The sequence below is a fragment of the Hypanus sabinus genome, chromosome 9, assembly GCF_030144855.1.
Source record: "Hypanus sabinus isolate sHypSab1 chromosome 9, sHypSab1.hap1, whole genome shotgun sequence".
Taxonomy (NCBI): domain Eukaryota; kingdom Metazoa; phylum Chordata; class Chondrichthyes; order Myliobatiformes; family Dasyatidae; genus Hypanus; species Hypanus sabinus.
The window spans coordinates 132,911,018-132,930,918 of record NC_082714.1 but is presented as its reverse complement, the minus strand read 5'-3'; the positions used below and the strand labels follow the sequence as shown (position 1 = coordinate 132,930,918).

Sequence of the window (19,901 nt, the reverse complement as noted above, 5' to 3'; positions counted from 1 at the left end):
AACATTTTAAAATTCATCAAAGGAGAATTAAGGAATTCATTAAGAATATGAGAGTAAACTGGAAAGAAGCAAAACAGTAGACTAGCAGGACAAATGTGGATCACTTACAAAGATGAGAGAAGTTATAATAGAGAAAAAGGAAAGAGCAGAAAAAATTTTTATGCCTTTCTTCATGGATAATATATCAAAAAAAACCTTCCAGAAATACAAGCAAACCAAGACTTGACAAGAATGAAGATCTAAAGGAAATTAAGGACCCTACTGTTTTGAAAGAGGTGGATGTAGAGGTCATGCCTGAATTGGTTATTATCCTCCAAAATTCTGTCAGTCCTGCAAGTGTGATCTATCTACCTCTGGTAGGGGTATAGAGAAGAAAGGGAATTGCTGACCTGTTTTCTGAAAGTCAGCTGTAGGCAAATATACAATGAAGGATGTAACAGCAGAATAATAGAATTGACTAGCGACTGCATAGATTTAATAAGATTTGTAACTCCAAAACATAAAACTAATTGAAAGGAAAAAAGGGAGGCAAGAGATGTGTGTAAACTTTGTTTATACTTTAAGCGATGACGTGGTGGGCGTAATGAAGTATGCCATTCATACACTTTTATTATAATGAATTATTAAAACAAGGAATGCTTAATCAATATTACACTCTGCTTGGCAGGTGGGACTTGTGGCTGTGAAACAGCCTCAGGTTCTAGGGCCTCCTCCATGGTGGTTGTAGGAATTGACTCTGGGACTGTAGGAAGAGCTCCTGATTCATTCTTCTGGATATATTGGCATTCTGAACAGTAGATCACAAGCTGTTTGATATGCTGATCTATCCTAGGCCATCAGACAAAGCTTCAAGCCAACACTTCCCTTTTGACCATGTCTAGATAACCCCTCCAACACTTTATCTCTCAGTTTGGATGATACAGCACTCTTTCATCCCACATAAGGCAACCTCTGTCATGGAAGTTCATCATGGCATTCATAAAAATGAGGATACTCTACATTCCAGCCATTTTAGGTTGTCACGATGAGTCAGTCTGGGGTCTTTTCTGGTTTCCCTTTGGATCATCTCTGCCATTACAGGAAGTCTTGTGATTTGCATTAGGGAGAATATGTCAAGAGGAATGTCCTCTTTCATAAATTTGTCAGGTTTTTGCTTTTCCAGGGGTAAATGGGACTAACTATCAGCATTCCCATGATTGGTTGCCCTCTTGAACTCAGTCTTATATATGTGTCCTCCAAGAAACAGAGACCATCTCTGCATTTGGGCTTCTGCAGTTAGTGGACCACCTTCTATAGATTGAAAATGGACTCTAGTGGTTGATAATCAATAACAAGGGTGAACTCTCTCCTATACAGATACTGGTTGAAAAGTGTTACGCTCCAAACCAGACTTAAGACCTCCCTGCCAATCTGAGCACAATTCTTCTTTGCAATGGCAAGGGAATGTGATGCAAAGGCTATGGGGCATTCACTTCCATCACTGCTAACATGTGACATGACTATACATATACCATAAGGCGAGGTGTCACAGGCAAGCTTCACTGAAAGATGATCATAATGCGTGCGTGCAGTGTTTGGTGTTGCCATTTCCTTTAGCTTTTGGAAGTCACCTTACACTGCTTTGTCTACTGCCATTTCTTTCTGATCTGTAGTTTTGTGGTCAAGGATGTGGCACAGTAGTGAGGCTTGGCAGGAATCTTTGATAGTAATTGACAAATCTTAAAAAGGACTGCAACTGTGACACGACCTTTGGCCTTAGGGCATCCACCGCTGCTTGAATTCTCTCAGCACAGTTGTGTAATCCTTGTGCATCAACGGCATGCAGACACTTTCAACAGGTGGATAGTCAATTAAAACCTGCTCATCGGCACTATTATGTTTTGTAACTGCAAAACAATAAACTAATTGAAAGAAAAAGTTTGGAGCTTGGAGATGACGTGTCTAGTTTCGTTTTTAATTTTTGTGAGGTGTGCACTAATGACATGGGGGTGTGATGATGTATGCCATTCACATACTTCTTCATATACCTGTAATGAGTTATTTAAACAACAACGAATGCTTAATCAAGCAATGTATTCACAATAATAATCAAATATTACTGAGACTTTAATTACATAGCAGGTTTCTAGATGATTAGAGGATCAAGGAAATTAGGATAATGTAGGAAAATGAAGCTGAGTTTCAGGATTCACAGTGGTGCCTGCTCCAGCGTTCTTGATGAAGTGCAGGCTGGAAGGACAAGTCAGCCTTCTCCTGCAGTTCCTAATTCCTAAGCTGTTCAGAAGTTTTAAAATCTGGTACTAAACAAACAATGATGGAGTCATACAGCATGGAAATAGGCTCTTCAGCCATCTTGTCCATGAGGTAGCACCTTTTGCCTGAATTTGGCTTATATCTCTCTAAACCATACCGATCTATATACTTGTCCAAATGTGTTTAAAATGTTGTAATTGTGTCCACCACTATGACTTTCTCTGGCAGTATACAATTTGTGTAGAGATTCATTTTCTATAATCTCATCACCTTTTGTGGACGACAGGGCCTTCGAATTAGTAAAATTAATTGTGATTCATTAGCAGTTCCCTGCGACATCTCCCTTGTGTGTAAAGCATACACACTTGAAGTACATTGTTTGTAGCTGTGACATGAGTCATTGCGCAACTAACATTTGATGTTTTTATTATCCCCATGATTCATATAAATGGAATAAGTAAATAATGTGGATGAAAGACAGGGAACCAGTTCTTAACAGAAGGTAATAGCTCCACAATTGCATTATCTAAAGGGTTAAAGTATTTTCTGCATCTTTCTTGAGGAACATTAATTGATAGGACAACTTGGCTGCAATATGACAAAGTTGGTTACCCTGGGAAATCTATGTTTTTGAGGGATCCATTTCTAACGGTATATTTTCTCTTTCTGTTTTGCAATCAGGTAGATTGAAATTAACTGTTCTATCAGGGGACAGACTGCAAATGAAATGGAAAGAAGTTGATGGAAACAAACAAGGATACAAAATACGAGTTAGACCATCTTCAGGTAAGGGGACTTCCTTGATGGGATGTGAGCTGCAGATCTGCAGTTCTTATCAGCTTTCATCCTAATTTCTACTGAAATTGAACATTGAGCAATGATCAGGGCAAATATCTCTTCTGACCTGATCTGAGGAAGGTCTTTGATAAAAACAACTATGGATATGCACATTACATTCATCAACACCAACACCTTGGAGTCACAATTGACCAGAAACTCAACTTGACCAACCACATAAACACTTTGGCTACAGGTGTCGGTTGAACTCTGGGTATCCAGACCCGAAAGTCTCTCCACGATGCACAAGTCATGTCAGGAGTGTGAAGGAGTACAGCTTCATTAGCTGCCAAGAGGTTTCACATCATCCGGCTTAATTGACTTGAACCCTATGAATCACTCTGAACATTAATATCCTCCATCCATCTAAGAAAGGATGTGTTAGCATTGGACAGTCCAAAGGTGGTGTATGAGAGTAATCCCAGGAAAATAAGAATTGACATATGAGGAGCAATTGAAAAGTTTTTGGGAGGGGAGGTCACATTGAAGCAAGCTGAATATTGAAATGCCTGGAACAGAGTGGATGTGGAGAGGATGTTTCCAGTAGTGGAAGAGTCAAGGACCAGATTTCTCAGCCTCAGAATAGAAGGAAACCACTTTAGAACAGCAATAAGGAGCAGTTTCCTGAGTCAAAGGAAAGGTGAGTCTGTGGAATTCATTCCTACTGACAGCTGTGGAGACCAAGTCATTGGGCATATTTAATGTGGACATTGATAAGTTCTTAAGACCATAAGACCATAAGATACTGTATAGAAGCAGAAGTAGGCCATTCAGCCCATCAAGTCTACTCCGCCATTCAGTCATGGATGATCCAATTCTTCCAGTCATCCCAACTCTTCTGCCTTCTCCCCATACCCTTTGATGCCCTGGCTAATCATGAACCTATCTATCTCTGCCTTAAATACACCCAATGACTTGGCCTCCACAGCTGCTCGTGGCAACAGATTCCACAGATTTACCACCCTCTGACTAAAGTAATTTCTCTGCATCTCTGTTCTAAATGGACGTCCTTCAATCCTGAAGTTGTGCCCTCTTGTCCTAGACTCCCCTACCGTGGGAAATAACATTGCCATATCTAATCTATTCAGGCCATTTAACTTTTGGAATGTTTCTATGAGATCCCCACTCATTCTGCTGAACTCCAGGGAATACAGCCCAAAAGCTTCCAGAAGTTCCTCATATGGTAACCCTTTCATTCCTGGAATCATTCTCGTGAATCTTCTCTGAACCCTCTCCAATGTCAGTATATCCTTTCTAAAATAAGGAGCCCAAAACTACACACAGTACTCCAAGTATGGTCTCATGAGCCTCAACATCACATCCCTGTTCTTATATTCTATTCCTCTAGAAATGAATGCCAACATTGCATTTGCCTTCTTCACCACTGACTCAACCTGGAGGTTAACCATTAGGGTATCCTGCACAAGGATTCTCTCCATCTAAATAATAGTCTGCTCATTTATTGCTTTCATCAAAGTGCATGACCATACACATTCCAATATTGTATTTCATTTGCCACTTTTTTGCCCATGCCCCTAAACTGTCTAAGTCTCTCTATAGGTTCTCTGTTTCTGCAACACTACCCGCTCCTCCACCTATCTTTGTATCATCGGCAAATTTAGCCACAAATCCATTAATCCCGTAGTCCAAATCATTGACATACATCGTAAAAGCAGCAGTCCCAACACCGGCCCCCAGCCAGACTAGAATCCCTTTATTCCCACTTTCTGTTTTCTGCTGACCAGCCAGTGCTCCACCCCTGCTAGTAACTTCCCTGTAATTCCATGGGCTCTTATCTTGCTAAGCAGCTCCTGTATGCCACCTTGTCGAAGGCCTTCTGAAAATCTAAGTATACCATATTCACTGCATCGCCTTTGTCTTCTCTCAATTTCCTCAAAAAATTAGGCAGTCGGTTAGTCAGGCAGGATTTTCTTTTCAGGAAACCATGCTGGCTTTGGCCTATCTTGTCACGTGCCTCCAGGTACTCTGTAATCTCATCCCTAACAATCGATTCCAACAACTTCCCAACCACTGATGTCAGGCTAACAGGTCTATAGTTTCCTTTCTGCTGCTTCCCACCCTTTTTAAACAGCGGAGTAACGTTTGCAATTTTCCAGTCACCCGGTAAAATGCCAGAATCTAGTCATCCAGTACAAGGAGAATGGGTTTGAGAGGGAAAACAAATCGGCCATGGTCGAATCGTAAAGCAGACGCAGTGAGCCAGATGGCCTGATTGTGCTTTTATTTCTCTTGGTCTTATGGTCTTGTCATGGATGTACAGTGGATGTAGTCTGTTATATCTACAGACTTAATTGCAGCTACTCATCTCGCTACTCCAACACCTTCCAAACCTGCACCCTAAGCCACTGAGAAGATGCAGGCAGTAGTGTGGTCCCCTACCACTTAGAGGTTCCTCTCCCGGTTGCATACCACTTGATACAGAAAGCCATTATTGTTCCTTCATTGTCACTCTGTGGAAATTCTGGAAAGCTGTATCCAATGGCACTGAGAAAGTAATTTTGCCAGAAAGATTGCTGAAGGTGGCAGAAAATGACCTTCTGAAGGTCAATTAGAAATGGATACTAAATGCTCACCTTGCCAGTGACACTCTGTTCTCAGAATATGAATAAAACAAGACAGGGAAAAACACCAAAAGATCCACTGTCATTAGAGTCAATATAGCCTGTCAGGGACAGTGGGACAAACCTTACTCCGGGCTGTAATTTAATAGAAACTGACACCCCTCATCTCCTACGACAACTCCCTCCTAACACCTCCCACCTACCCCTCCCCCCAACTGCATCCCCCATATCAACCACTCAGCACCATCTTCCACTGACATAGATGCTGGAATGCACATCAATGAAAGGGAGTTTAAATCTTTTGTGTGCAGGACTGTCCCTCTCCACCTCCTTCTCTCCTGCCTCGTTTCTAGGAGGATGTTTGGATATGTTTGGAAATTCCATATTATCTGATCCCAGGTTTCAAACCTGTACATTCTTTAACTTTCTCGGCAGCTTGGTCACATCTCTGCTCCTTTTTTTATATATAGGACACACTTTGTGAATATAGAGTGTTTATACAGAATTCCCTTTTAAAAGGCAAAAGTAAATGTTCCATTTCTAAGCATGGGGCTTAGCTAAAAGTGTGTTCCCCAGTGTTGGCGAGGAGCTGTTTTCATGCCAGGAATAAAAATATGGTTCAAATACCTTCACTGTTAAAAATGTTCTTTTGGCACCTTGCCAGATAGTGGTGCATGTCTGTACAGATTAGTTCGACTAGATGTGGCATCATTATTCCGATGGAAACCCATCCAAAACATTGCAATTTCATTTTTTTTTACATTTTTAAGATGGCCAAAATATGCGTGGAAAGCAAGTGTTGCTTCAGTCATTTGAATCCTTTATTCTTCAGAGATATATACATCTATTTTAACATGCACATTTGACCAGAATAATAAATTATTTACTTCCTGTATATAGCATTATATCTTCATCCTTGCTCAATTGGAAAGTGGTCTAGAGAAGCTATTCATTTTCTAATGTAGCGTTTGGGTCGTACATGTTGTCCCCTGGTGATGGAGCCCATAATTGAACCTGCTGCACTTCGTATCAGAATCCGGTTTAATATCACGGGCATTTGTTGTTTTGTGGAAACATACATTTCAACACATAATATTGAAAAATTATAAATTACAATAAGAAATATATTTTCAAAATTCAATTGATTAAGTGGTGCAAAAAGAGAGCAAATATATCATGGGTTCATTGTCTGACGGCAGTGGGGGTGAGGGTGAGGGTGAGGGTGGAGAAGAAGAAATTCTTCCTAAAGTGTTGAGTGTGTGTCTTCAGGCTCCTGTACCATATCCTTGGTGGTAGCAATGAGGAGCAGGCACAAACTTGGCTGCTGGTAACTTGATACTCATCCGTGCTTTTGATTTTTGTCACTTGTTACCCATTAATGCACCAATTCTTTGCTGGTCCAGTTCCATTACAAAGGACTATCATAATCAATATCTCAGTGATGCAGGGCTTATCAATGCATACTGCCGTCCTTAAGCTTGATAAATACTTAATTTGGATCTCAAGTGGTTCACTCGTTACTTGATATATGAGCACACACTTATATTGTTTGCAAAAGCTACTGTGTTGTTTTTAAGAAGCCGGAGAATAAAAATAATACTTTGCAATTATTTTAATTAATGATGGCTCAAGCTGAAGTGCTTGGTCTAGTCACTATTAGGGCAACATTGATTTCATCTTGATTTTATGTTTATGTATGACAGAATGCCCCACACTGTAGCCATTGTGAACATAATTTTGTATTTGTATTGTGATTCTTTCAGGTACCTCCAAACGGGAAATAATCCTGAAGACAAACATAGCAAAAGCAACTGTAGTAGGCCTTTCACCCACTCAAGAGTACACACTTCAAATATTATTGCTTAACGGAACTCGTGAGCACCATTACGCCAAAAGAAAGTTTATTAGTAAGAATTTAGTTTGCATTCCACAAAAATTGCATATTATTGTGCTTTAATGCAATCTGAACTGTGTAGCAGATGGGAATAAATTGAAATGAATGTGCCTCCTTCTTGAAAACATTAACTCAAACTCAGCATTTGTCAATGAGTGAGAAGCAAATTGCTGTGCATGGCAGCTGCTCTGAAGCTCAAAATGTAGAGATATCCTTACACCTCCATTTCTTCTAGCTTCTCTTAGGATTGTAAAATCTTCCCATCCTTTTTCTGTCCAGATGAACTTAACTTTACCAAAATATGTAAATTTCTGCTCATTCATTTAATTTATTTAGATCTCTTTGTAATTGGATGTTAAATCTATATTGTTAATGTGTTGTCTTTTGTTAGAAAATGGCTTTTTCTTTTATCAGTTAAACCATATAAATGCTGTGAATAGAAGCTGCTATAACATTACACTAGTCACGCCCTGCAAAGTTGTGTGCTGACTTGCCTACTAGCACTTAGCTTATTATAAACAAAATAATAATTTTCCCTTTAGTTCCATGAACTTCTAGTTGACAAGGTTTTCGAAGAAACTTTAGCAAAATGCCTGTGTGTATGTGTATATGTAGACATTTCTCAGTTCATCATTCTAGTCAAAGATTGAAAGGTCCAATTTAATGTTGGAGAAATGTATGCACTATACATCCTGAAATGCTTTTTCTTCGCAAGCATCCATGAAAACAGAGAAGTGTCCCAAAGAGTGAACGACAGTTAAATGTAAGAGCCCCAAGGTCCCCCCCCCAACTCCCCTCCCTCCTATGTATAAGCGGCAGAGAGCAACAATCCCCCCCTTCCCCCACTGGCAAAAAAAATAGCATTGGCACAGCCACCGGGCACTCAAGCATGAGCAAAGCGATAGCAAAGATACAGACATGCAGTTACCTCAAAGACGTCACATTTCAGCTGGCATTCACCATACCGCAGATTCTCTCTCTCCCTAATAAAGGCGAAAGAGGTGTCTCCATTTTCCGAACGAGTGGGGAGACATAATAAACAACTTGTTAGTTTACAACATTAAATGTCTGTTACGTCGCTTTTTTTGAGCTTTGTGCCTGAAGATTGCAAAGATCCCGGGTCTTCGGGCCCACGACAGTAGATTTTCTGACTCCCCCGATGATACATAGGTCTCCTGCCATGACACCAATCCTCGATCCGCCTGTCTCCAGAACCCGAGATCTTAGGCTTCTGAATTTGAGCCGGACTCTGAGGCTGAACCCTTGGCATGCTGAACAACGGCCAGTCCTAAAACCTGAGAACGGTTCCCATTCCTGCAAAGAACCTTTCACTTGCGCAAATATATTAATCTCAATAAGAATTTTTACATCTATTTCATCTATTACATTCTATTTCAAATAAAAATTGTGTATTTACTGTGTATTTGGATCTTGTGTTCTTATGTTTTCCCTCTTTTTTATATACAGTAAAGTGAATGTTTGAATATATTCCCAAATCAGGCAGATTTACATTTCAAGCCCTGTATCTTTGTTTTCAAAATCTTAGCATGATCTTGTGTTCAAATTTTTAAAGATATCTTTCCATTTCTCTGGAGCTTGATTAAACCCTATAGCTGGATCTTCATTTGTTGAATGAATTAAGCCACTGAAAAGTTTACAGACAATTGATACATAGCTCTCCAATGACTTGATTGTTTTTTAAGCCTTACAGTGTTTTGAGTCCATGTGCATATTAATCTCATGGTTTTCATCTTCACTCTGTTCTGTTCAAATATCTGCCTTGCCTTTCTTTGTTCAGAACTGGGCACTGAATTGTGCTGATTGCCAGTTAATTTTTCATTCCTCTCCTAAAATTATATCCTTCAGCTTGTATCAACTGCAGATTTTTGTATTGGATCATTTATTCCAGGGTGTCTTTTAACTCTTAACTACTGTAATAACATTGCTGAACCGGGTAAGTCACACAATTTTCCTTCTCATCTGGAGACGTTTCCACTTGAGCTTCTGCTACCTGGACATTTTGCGCAATTCAGTTTGTGAGTTTTCTCTTAACTCTCCATTTCACTACCCCCTCTACATGAATATATGATCAGATTCAGCATTAAAATTATGAATTCATCATTATCTACAAAATCCACAAATATTATGGATTTCTCCCTAATGCAGCATTCAGCTGATAGCATCTGGTAGTCTAGTCCATCAGTTACAATTAATCCACTATTCACTTTTCTTGGATTAGAATTTCAATAATTGTCATCTACATTTTAGTTTGAGCCAGTATTAAGAAATACTCTTCATAATCTCCTCTTTGCTACCTCCCATCATGACTGATAAGTCTGAGTTTCTTCAGCCCCTCCTCTTACCACCAATGCTAACAGCTATTGCTGCTTTTTTAACTGTACTCTGAAATCACAGTTATTCATTGCATCTTAGTGGTTAAATCCAAGCCACTGGTTTGGGACTTTGCTACAGATGTATCAAGTAATCATCTTTGATATGTGGGCTATCACTATTGTGAACTGGTGTTTTATTGTAGCTGCTGCAACTTCTAAGTGTAGACCATATATGTTCATGTTCCATTACTCTCCTGCAATATTTATTATTCCCAAAAAGGTTCAGTGCAGTTTGTGTTACAGACTAATGTATACTCTGCCCAGAGCTAATTTGACATTTGCATTGTACGTAATATTTCACTGTTTATTTTAATCTTTAGAACAACAAATACTGCTATAAATTGAATTGTAATTCATGATTTATTAGCATGACTTATTTAGTTTATGTTTAGGCTAATGCTGCTATCTTATGTGATCCCTGTTGCTCTTCATTTTAGTAAATGTCCTAAAAGAACAGCATTCAAGGAAAGTTCCCAAGCATAAGCAAAGTGAAAGGATGACAAGTGGAACAGGAGAGAATGGTACTCTGCTGGACCTTGGTATTCCCACTAGTAATGCAACAGGCCTCAATGTAACAGGAAGGATACATGGAACACAATCCAGAAAAGGTAGGTAGACAAAGTGCAGGGATGATTTTTACACAACAGAGTAACAGAAATGCCATTTAGTCTAATAATAAAGAGGTACAGTGATGGGTAGAAGGGAAATTCTGCTATCTGCCCAGGCAGAATGGAGTGCACTGAGAGTCTCAATAAAACATTTTCTGCCCCATCCTAACTTGTTCTCATCTGCCACTATTCTGCTTGGTTTCTTCTAAGGGTTGATGATAACACCTGCCTGCTGTAGGCAGGAATGTGTTTGTAAGGTGTTTTGCACAGGAAAACTATGATTTGCACAGGAATCAACATAGTTTTGAGGTACCAGTGGAAACAAATGCTCTGCAGACTACATACATTTTGAAATTGACTCAGAAAAGCCAGGTTTAATTAAAAAATATTATAATGGGTGTGTAGACTGTGAATGCCCTTGATAGCTGCATGGGAGTTTTATGGTTCACTTCAGACCATCTCTGTGGCAGTGCATCAAACTTCCCACCTTGTGAGTTGCCTCTCAAAGTGGAAATGATCTCCTGCTGATGATTTAAGTGGTATAATCATACCACCCACAGTCTGCTCCACATCCGCACAAGGTCAATGTTGACCCCAGATAATGATGTTTATGATATAATCCTGTTTATATGACTTTATGTTAATTGTATTGCCATTTGGGAAATAGAAGCGATTACTGTACTGAATTTAGAACTATTGTAAGCCTTAGTTGCATCTAATGCTTGCAGTGAAAAATTCTGAACGAAGAAAGTCAGCAGATAAGGTGTCAGAGAACAAAACAAGGAAGTTGAATATCACTGCTGCCGAAAATGAACGAACATCACAAATGAAAAATGCAACACAAAATTTGCTTAAAAATAAAAGGAAAATGGTTCAAGAAAAGCGAAAGGAAGAACCTGTGTCTGAAGAATTCCCAGCAAAAGGTGAGGAGTTTCTGTATAATTTCAACGTCAGATAAAGCAAGAGTAATATTAGCACATTCTGTTTATGATTTATATTGGTGTCTTTTTTGAGAAAACTTATTACAGTTTGTGGGGGGCACACTGATGTTTTCAAAGCATAAGCCAGTCAAGTTCTGCACGGTGACTGTTGTGCATTATGTTAGAGTTTTATTCACAACTTACTCCTATTCTTGTCAGTTACCTCTCCAATTCAAGACTGCCTGGGAATTTGAGATATTTCATAGATAACAAGTTCTTCTGGTTTTTTTTCTGTAGCAAGCCAAAAATTCTTATCACCATTTACCCATGGAAGTTCCCATTCTATTTCCCTTCTGGGTAAAGCATCATTGCTTAACAGTGGTTCTTCACATGACAGAAATTCCACTCACATCACAAACCTGTTTCCTACTTTAATGGAGAGGGGTTGGACAGGGTTGGCACTGTATTTCAAAATGTATCCATATTAACAGTAACTTCTGGACAAGGATGGATAGTTCAAAAACAAAGAATCCACATTCACCATTACTCTGAAATTTTCTTTCCACACTTATTAATGTAATGTGTGCTAGGACCTGCAGATGATTAAGGAGTGGGAATGTGATTATTACAGGTAATTCATTATTAAATTTCTGAGTCTCAAGTTTGAGTCTAAAGTTCTGCCACTATTGCATTTGTCTGTGATGGACTACTCATGCTCTGATCACAAATGTAATTTTAAAGAAGAAGATGGTTATTAACAATGTTGGCTCTCTTGGAAATTTGATTGCATATTATATCCTATCTATTTAAAGATTGCATTGAAAGGAAGTTCAACAAACTTTTATATGTAATTGCATTTTTTTCACATAATCAATTGCTGAAAATGACTGGGCATTTACCACATCACTTACAAAACTCAGATCTTGTGTCAGGCATCAAAATAAACATATAGCCCAATTCCTTGCAGATTCATGAAGACTGAACTTGTTTTGTGGTAGAAGTTTCCTCTTGCAATTTTTGTATGTGCCCCCTCCCCTAAAGGCTGTTCACTGTTCTAAAGGATTTCTCTATTCCCTTCACTGCTGTTAAGTTGCATACAGGCCACTCCAGTTTATGAATTCCAGACTCATGTACAGCCCATATATACAAACAAGTGTTTGGGAGGCTGGTGGACTGACCAGCTAATGCAGGCGTCTTCTACCCACAAGAATGGAACTATACCATAATCTGGAGATAACCAACATGGCTCAGAATGTGTAATGAAAAATTATTCCTCCATTGAAACATTCAGGCTTTGATAAAGTAGTTATTTCTATGTATATCCATTGAATCATTGCTTTCCATTCAAAAATATCTCAGATGTCCTCCTTCAAATAACAGGGTTTTCTTCACGGCTGGCCCCACCTGCATCTTTTCCATTTCCTGCATATCTGCCATCACACTGCAGTTGCTGAATGTGTGAAAGTTAGGCCACTTTAATAGTGAATATGTCTTTGGATTAATTTGGGTATCTACATCTCAAATTAAGTTTCTAAAGTGCTGATGAATGGTTCATCAGTCAGGGCAACATCTGGGTTAATGGAACTGCAGTATTTTCCTTGTGACTCTTTAAATTTAAGGGTAAAACACAAAGTCAGCACCCAGATAATTAACATATTTATACATTTGTCTACCCACTATAAGTTTTTGTTAAACTTTGTTAATGTTTCATATCTGAATCAACACACTGGAGTTGCTTCAATAAGGTGATTAAAATAATTAACATTACTTTGACATTGCAGGATCTCAATTCAATTGCCCATCAAATGCTGCTGCAGATATCATAATTGTAATTGATGGATCATGGAGTATTGGTAGAATGAACTTCCGACTGGTCCGCCAGTTTTTGATAAACTTAATTACACCTTTTCGTGTTGGTGCAGATGGAATTAGAACTGGTGAGTGCAGTACTTCAACCCTTACTTTAAACTTCATATTCTACATTAATTCATTTTAGTTTGCATTTTTTCCATCTAATTAAAGGGAAGAATTTCAAGGAAGTTTGCTGGCTGTATCAAATTTGTAATGGGTGTGGCCTCTAACATTAGCATATCAACCAACAACTTTAATTGCTTTCTGTAAGTTTATAACTTGTGGTGATTGGGCAGGGATATCAGTTGATTTTAGAAACACGACGTATAGTTGCCTCTTTTGAAATATAACAGCAAAATATATGCATTAGAGAAAAATAAACTCCCTCATTAGAAGGCAAAACTTTGCATGACCTGTAGATGACTTTGTATTGTTGTATTATGCCCCCAGCTCTGAGTTTTCAGTCAAGTCTCATTTTAATTCTCCATCTTACTCCCATCATGATCTTTACTCCTCTGTTTCCTATGAAGCTCAGTACTTTGTGGAAGAGCAGCATCTCGACTTTTAATTAGCAGATTCAGTTTTAAGTTCAACAATTTCAGCTGATGATTCTGTTCTTATTTGCACCTCTATAGATGGAATCGTAGACCCATAAGACACAATAACAGGCCCTTTGGCCCATCAAGCCAGTGCCATCCATCATCCATTTATACTAACTTATTTTTTATTTTCCCCACATTTGCATTAACTCCCTCCTGATTACTTACCTTTACACTAGGGACAACTCTCAGTGGCTAATGATCTCAACAACTCTGAATGCATTTTTTCTTTATTTGTCCTTTTTCTATCCCTTATTATTTTAAGCACTATCCCTTCTATCACTTACTCTCTTCTCCCTTCTATTTGATTCTTGTTGCTTTCTTCATTCCCAGCTTCTCTTATTTCTTGAAATTTATGATATCTTTAGCTTTTCTGGTCAACTAAAAGGTCAAAAATGTTAATAAACACTAAGTACACTGCAAATGCTGTGGTCAAATCAAGGCATACAAACAAGCTGGATAAACTCAGCAGGCCGGGCAGCATCCGTTGAAATGAGCAGTCAGCGTTTCGGGCCGAGACCCTTTGTCAGGACTGACAAAATGTTAATTCATCAGTCCTGATGTTAGTGTTGTTTCTGACTCCACAATGTAGCTTGTTGCACTGATAATTTGGAAGAACTTTTTAAAAAAATTCACTCATTTTTTAAATGTACTCATGAGGATGTTTGAACAATGTTTTTTTTTACAAAGACCTTACTATCTTTTTTATTTTTGTCTGCATTGTAATATAATGAGCTGTTAGTTTTCTTTTTAAACCTAACTTGAACTGAGTGTTATGTTGAAGTGTCAGAATAATTCATTATAACAAATTGATTTTCTTCATAGCAAAGCAGAGGGGCAAGTTATAAAAATGCTGGAAATTCTCCGCAGGTTGGGCACAATTTGTAGTGAGAAAAATAAGGTTAATGTGTCGGGTTGATGAACCTGATCAACATAAAATTCATTTCTGCTTCTCCCTTCAAAAGTGCCCCTTTCCTTCTGAGTATTTCTAAGATTCTCTGATTTTACTTCAGATTTCCAGCATCTATTTTTTTAAAACTTTCTAATCATCATAAAAGCATGAAGACTGCTCTATAATCTCAACCTAATTGGAATTGTTTAACCTTGGGCAGCGGGTCAGCAATGAGTGAAAGCTGTGAGTAAGAATAAAGGGAATTAAAAAGCTTCCTTTCTCTCAATGCACATAATATGCTGGAAGGTCCTAGCAGGCAGACATCAGAGGAATAAAGAGTCAACGTTCCAGGCCAAGACCCTTCATCAGGTTTGAAAAGGAAGCAGGAAGAAGGCAGAATAGGAGGGTGTGGGAGAAGAGAAGGAGTACAAGCTGGCAGCTGATAGGTAAAGCCAGATGAGGAGAGTGGGGGAGGGGTGGTGGTGAAGTGAGAAGTTGGAGGTGGCTGAAGAAGAAGAAGGAATCTGGTAGGAAAGAAGAGTGGACCATGTGAGAAAGGGAAGGAGGAGAGGCTGCAGGGGGAGGTGATAAGCAGGTGAGGAGAAGAGAAGGGGTAAGAGGGGAGCAGAATGGGGAATGGTAAAAGAGAGAAGGGGGAGGAGGAGAAATTACTGGAAGTTAGAAAATTCACTATTCATGTCATCAGTTTGGAGGCTGCCCAGATGGAGTATGAGTTCAGCCTGAGAGTGGCCTCATCATGGACCGACATTTTGGAATAGGAATGGGAAGTAGAATTAAAATTGGAGGCCACCTGGAAACCCCACCTGTTGTGGTGGATGGAGACCTTACTCTCAATTGCTGAGCAGCGAAATTATTGCTGGAAATGACACGGGCAGATATTGGTGAGAACAAGGTCAAATTTAGTTGTACTTCCTTTCACTTGGATAAGATCTAGGAAAGCTGGTTTGAACAGAATGATATCCTAACCTGTTTCTTCACAAGGTGATGAGAAAAGAGTATAAAGGAACAGGTTTTTTGTGTGAGTGGGAAATTAGTGAATGAAATATCAGAACACTGTTCCTTCATTAAACCTATTAGCATTTGACTGTAATTTATTATATAGAGGGAAGTGTTGTTAAGCAACCCGCCTTATTGATTAAATCACTGCTAACAATTATTCTGCTTTTAACAGGATTAACTCAATATAGTGGTGAACCAAGGACAGAGTGGGATCTGAATGCATATTCTACTAAGAATGAAGTTCTTGAAGCAGTTCAAAAAATACGCTACAAGGGAGGCAACACTTATACAGGTAATATTATTGCTAATAATATTGGCGTAATTTCCAGAGCAAATGTGAATCTTTATTTGAGATTAAATGTTACGATAATTGTGAAAGTGTAAAACACAAATACTTCTGCATTGTAAGCACTTTAAACCACCTTTTAATATTGTTGTTTGCACTCTAAATACATGTAGGTATTTATGTATTTGTGCACATTTTATTCCATATATGTATTTCTAACTTTGTTTTTATATAATTCTTTATTTTGTATAATTATCAAATTGTAGCGGTGTGCTACACGCAGCGCTAAAATAACGACATGGAGTTGGTAAACTGCAGTTAAAGAAGACTTTATTCGAACTTCGTGGCCTTGCTTTAAAGCCTCCCTGATCCCGCCCTCTCCGGGCGCGGATGCTGTAGGAGGCACGTATTCACAGTCCCGCGTGAGCTTTTCCCTTTGCTGGTGAAGCAGACCTGGCGCCCTTTTGGGACTGGCCTTTATGCTGGCGCGCTGGCTATTTGTGAGCCAGTTCTAGTGCGCTAGGAAGTGGGTCGCCACATAACTCCCCCCCCCAGAACCGGCGAAACACCCCCCAATGTCCACAGTCTGGGCCGGAACCTGTTTGGGAGGCCGGCCCCTGCGCCATGGTGCCAGGAACTCGACTGGTTGTGCCATGTCCACATGGGCCGGTCCACTGTGAAAGCCTCCTCTCTCCCCCCAACGTCCAGCACGAACATGGACCCGTTGTTTCTGAGCACCATAAACGGCCCCTCGTAGGGCCGTTGCAGCGGTAGCCAATGCCCGCCCCTTCGTACAAACACAAACTTGCAGTTCTGCAGGTCTTTGAGAACGCAGGTCGGGTTCTGCCCATGCTGTGAAGTGGGTATGGGGGCCAGGTCACTGAGCCTCTCGCGCAGTCTCCCTGGACTGCTGCGGGTTCTTCCTCTTGCCCCCTTGGGGCTGATATGAACTCCCCTGGGACAACCAAGGGTGCACCGTACACCAACTCGGCCGACGAGGTGTGCAGATCCTCTTTGGGTGCCGTGCGGATGCCGAGTAGGACCCAGGGAAGCTCGTCCACCCAGTTAGGTCCTCTCAGGCGGGCCATGAGAGCTGACTTCAGGTGACGGTGGAAACGTTCGACTGTGGGTGGTAGACAGTTGTGTGGTCCAGCTGTGTCCCCAAAAGGCTGGCCATAGCTGACCACAGGCTGGAGGTGAACTGGGTGCCTCTGTCGGAGGTAATGTGGGCCGGTACACCAAAGCGGGACACCCAGGTGGTGATCAGTGCCCGGGCACAAGATTCGGAGGTGGTGTCGGTGAGCTGGATCGCCTCTGGCCATCTTGTGAACCAGTCCACGATAGTGAGGAGGTGCCGCGCTCCTCGCGACACTGGCAGGGGGCCTACAATATCCACATGAATGTGGTTGAAACGCCAGCGGGTGTGGTGGAACTGCTGTGGCAGAGCTTTGGTGTGCCGCTGCACCTTGGCCTTCTGGCAGTGCGTGAACGTTCTGGCCCATTCACTGACCTGCTTGCGGAGACCGTGCCAAACGAACCTGCTGGAGACCATCTGGATGGTTGTCCTGGTGGAGGGGTGCGCTAAGTTATGAATGGAGTCAAAAGTGCGCCGCCACCAGGGTGCCGGGACGACGGAGCGGGGTTGGCCGGTGGTGACGTCACAGAGTAGGGTCCTCTCACCTGGGCCTACAGGGAGGTCCTGGAGCTGCAAACCAGAGACTGCGGTTCTGTAACTAGGGATCTCCTCATCTGCCTGCTGCGTCTCTGCCAGCACCTCAAAGTCTACCCCTTGGGAAAGGGCATGAATGTTAGGGCGAGAGAGCGTGTTCTCCATGACATTGTCCTTACCCGAGACAACCAGAGGTCGGACACCTTCGTGAACGTAAAGGTAAGCGGCTTGTGGTCCGTGAACGCGGTGAAGGGCCTTCCTTCTAAGAAGTACCTGAAATGCCGGATTGCCAGGTATAGCGCCAACAGTTCCCGGTCGAAAGCACTGTATTTGAGCTCGGGTGGTCACAGGTGTTTGCTGAAAAACCCCAGGGATTGCCAGCGACCCGCGATGAGTTGCTCCAGCACCCCACCGACTGCCGTGTTAGATGCGTCCAATGTGAGGGCGGTAGGGGCGTCCATTCTGGGGTGCACTAGCATCGCGGCGTTTGTCAAAGCTTTTGCGGTGGCGGATTCCTTGTCCCAGGTAATGTCCTTGCCCGGACCCGACATCAGGGTGAACAGGGGGTGCATGATTCGGGCAGCTGAAGGGAGGAAGCGGTGGTAGAAATTTACCATACCCACAAATTCCTGAAAGCCTCTGATTGTGGTGGGTCGGGGAAAATGGCGGTCTGCATCTACCTTAGCGGGCAGAGGGGTTGCCCCGTCTTTAGTAATCCTGTGGCCCAGGAAGTCGATGGTGTCGAGTCCGAACTGGCATTTGGCCAGGTTGATTGTTAGACCGTATTCACTCAGTCAGGCGCAGAGTTGACGGAGGTGGGACAGATGCTCCTGGTGACTGCTGCTGGCTATGAAGATGTCGTCCAAGTAGATGAAAGCGAAGTCCAGGTCGTGTCCAACGCATCCATTAACCACTAAAACATCTGTGCGGCATTCTTTAGGCCGAACAGCATGCGGAGGAACTCGAAAAGGCTGAACGGGGTGATGAGAGCCATTTTTGGGGACGTCGTCCGGGTGCATCGGGATTTGATGGTATCCCTGGACGAGATCTACCTTGGAGAAGATCCGTGCGCTGTGCAGGTTTGCTGCAAAATCCTGAATGTGCGGCACAGGGTAGCGGTCCGGTGTGGTAGCCTCTTTCAGCCTGCGGTAGTCGCTGCATGGTCTCCAGCCCCCTGTCACTTTGGGCACCATGTGCAGGGGGGAGGCCCATGGGCTGTCGGACCTCCGTATGATCCCCAATTCCTCCATCCTCTTGAACTCCTCCTTCGACAGTCGGAGCTTGTCCGGGAGAAGCCGCCGAGCACGGGCGTGGAGGGGTGGTCCCTGGGTCGGGATGTGGTGCTGTACGCCGTGTCGGGGCATGGCCGCTGTGAACTGCGGTGCCAGAACCGATGGGAAATCCGCCAGGACCCTGGTGAAGTCATTGATGGAGCCGAGGTGAGGGGCTGGCAACTGGGCTGCACCCAGGGAGAACGTCTGAAAGGTCTCGGTGTGGACCAGTCTCTTCCTGGGCAGGTCGACCAGTAGGCTGTGAGCCCGCAAAAATCCGCACCCAGAAGCGGTTGGGCTACGGCGGCCAGTGTGAAGTCCCACTTGAACTGGCTGGAGCCGAACTGTAGCCGCACCATACGGGTGCTGTACGTCCTTACTGTGCTGCCGTTCACGGCCCTCGGGGGGGACCCAGTGCCCTGCTGTGGGTGTCGTAACTTGTCGGAGGTAAGACGCTGATCTCGGCACCGGTGTCGACCAAAAAACGGTGTCCCGACTGCTTGTCCCACACATACAGGAGGCTATCCCGATGGCCAGCCGCCGTAGCCATCAGTGGCAGCTGGCCCTGGCATTTCCCGGGAACTTGTAGGGCGGGCTACAGCGGCGAGCTTCTGTGCCCCACCGCTGGTGGTAGAAGCACCATTGTTCGTTGGTCTCCTCACCCCTGCCTCTGGGGTTAGCGGGCTCTGTGGCCGGGTCTGGTCTGGTTTGCTGCTGGGAGCGTGGCCTGGTGATCTGTGCGATGGACGCCCCACTCACCTTCTTGGCATTCCACAGCAAGTCCGCCCGGGCTGCCACCTTCCGGGGGTCGCTGAAATCCGCGTCG

General features: G+C 42.3%; 1 protein-coding gene across 2 annotated transcripts in view; it reads left to right on the top strand.

Annotated features, from left to right (window-relative positions):
• Positions 1 to 19,901, top strand: part of LOC132399817 (collagen alpha-1(XIV) chain-like) — a 180,386-nt gene that overhangs the window by 14,253 nt on the left and 146,232 nt on the right. For both annotated transcript variants that reach the window (XM_059980600.1, XM_059980599.1), the window contains exons 3-8: positions 2,935 to 3,039; positions 7,436 to 7,579; positions 10,397 to 10,567; positions 11,296 to 11,490; positions 13,269 to 13,424; positions 16,022 to 16,141. In XM_059980600.1, the coding sequence (XP_059836583.1) occupies positions 2,935 to 3,039; positions 7,436 to 7,579; positions 10,397 to 10,567; positions 11,296 to 11,490; positions 13,269 to 13,424; positions 16,022 to 16,141 (891 nt within the window). The remainder of the gene's footprint in view (positions 1 to 2,934; positions 3,040 to 7,435; positions 7,580 to 10,396; positions 10,568 to 11,295; positions 11,491 to 13,268; positions 13,425 to 16,021; positions 16,142 to 19,901) is intronic.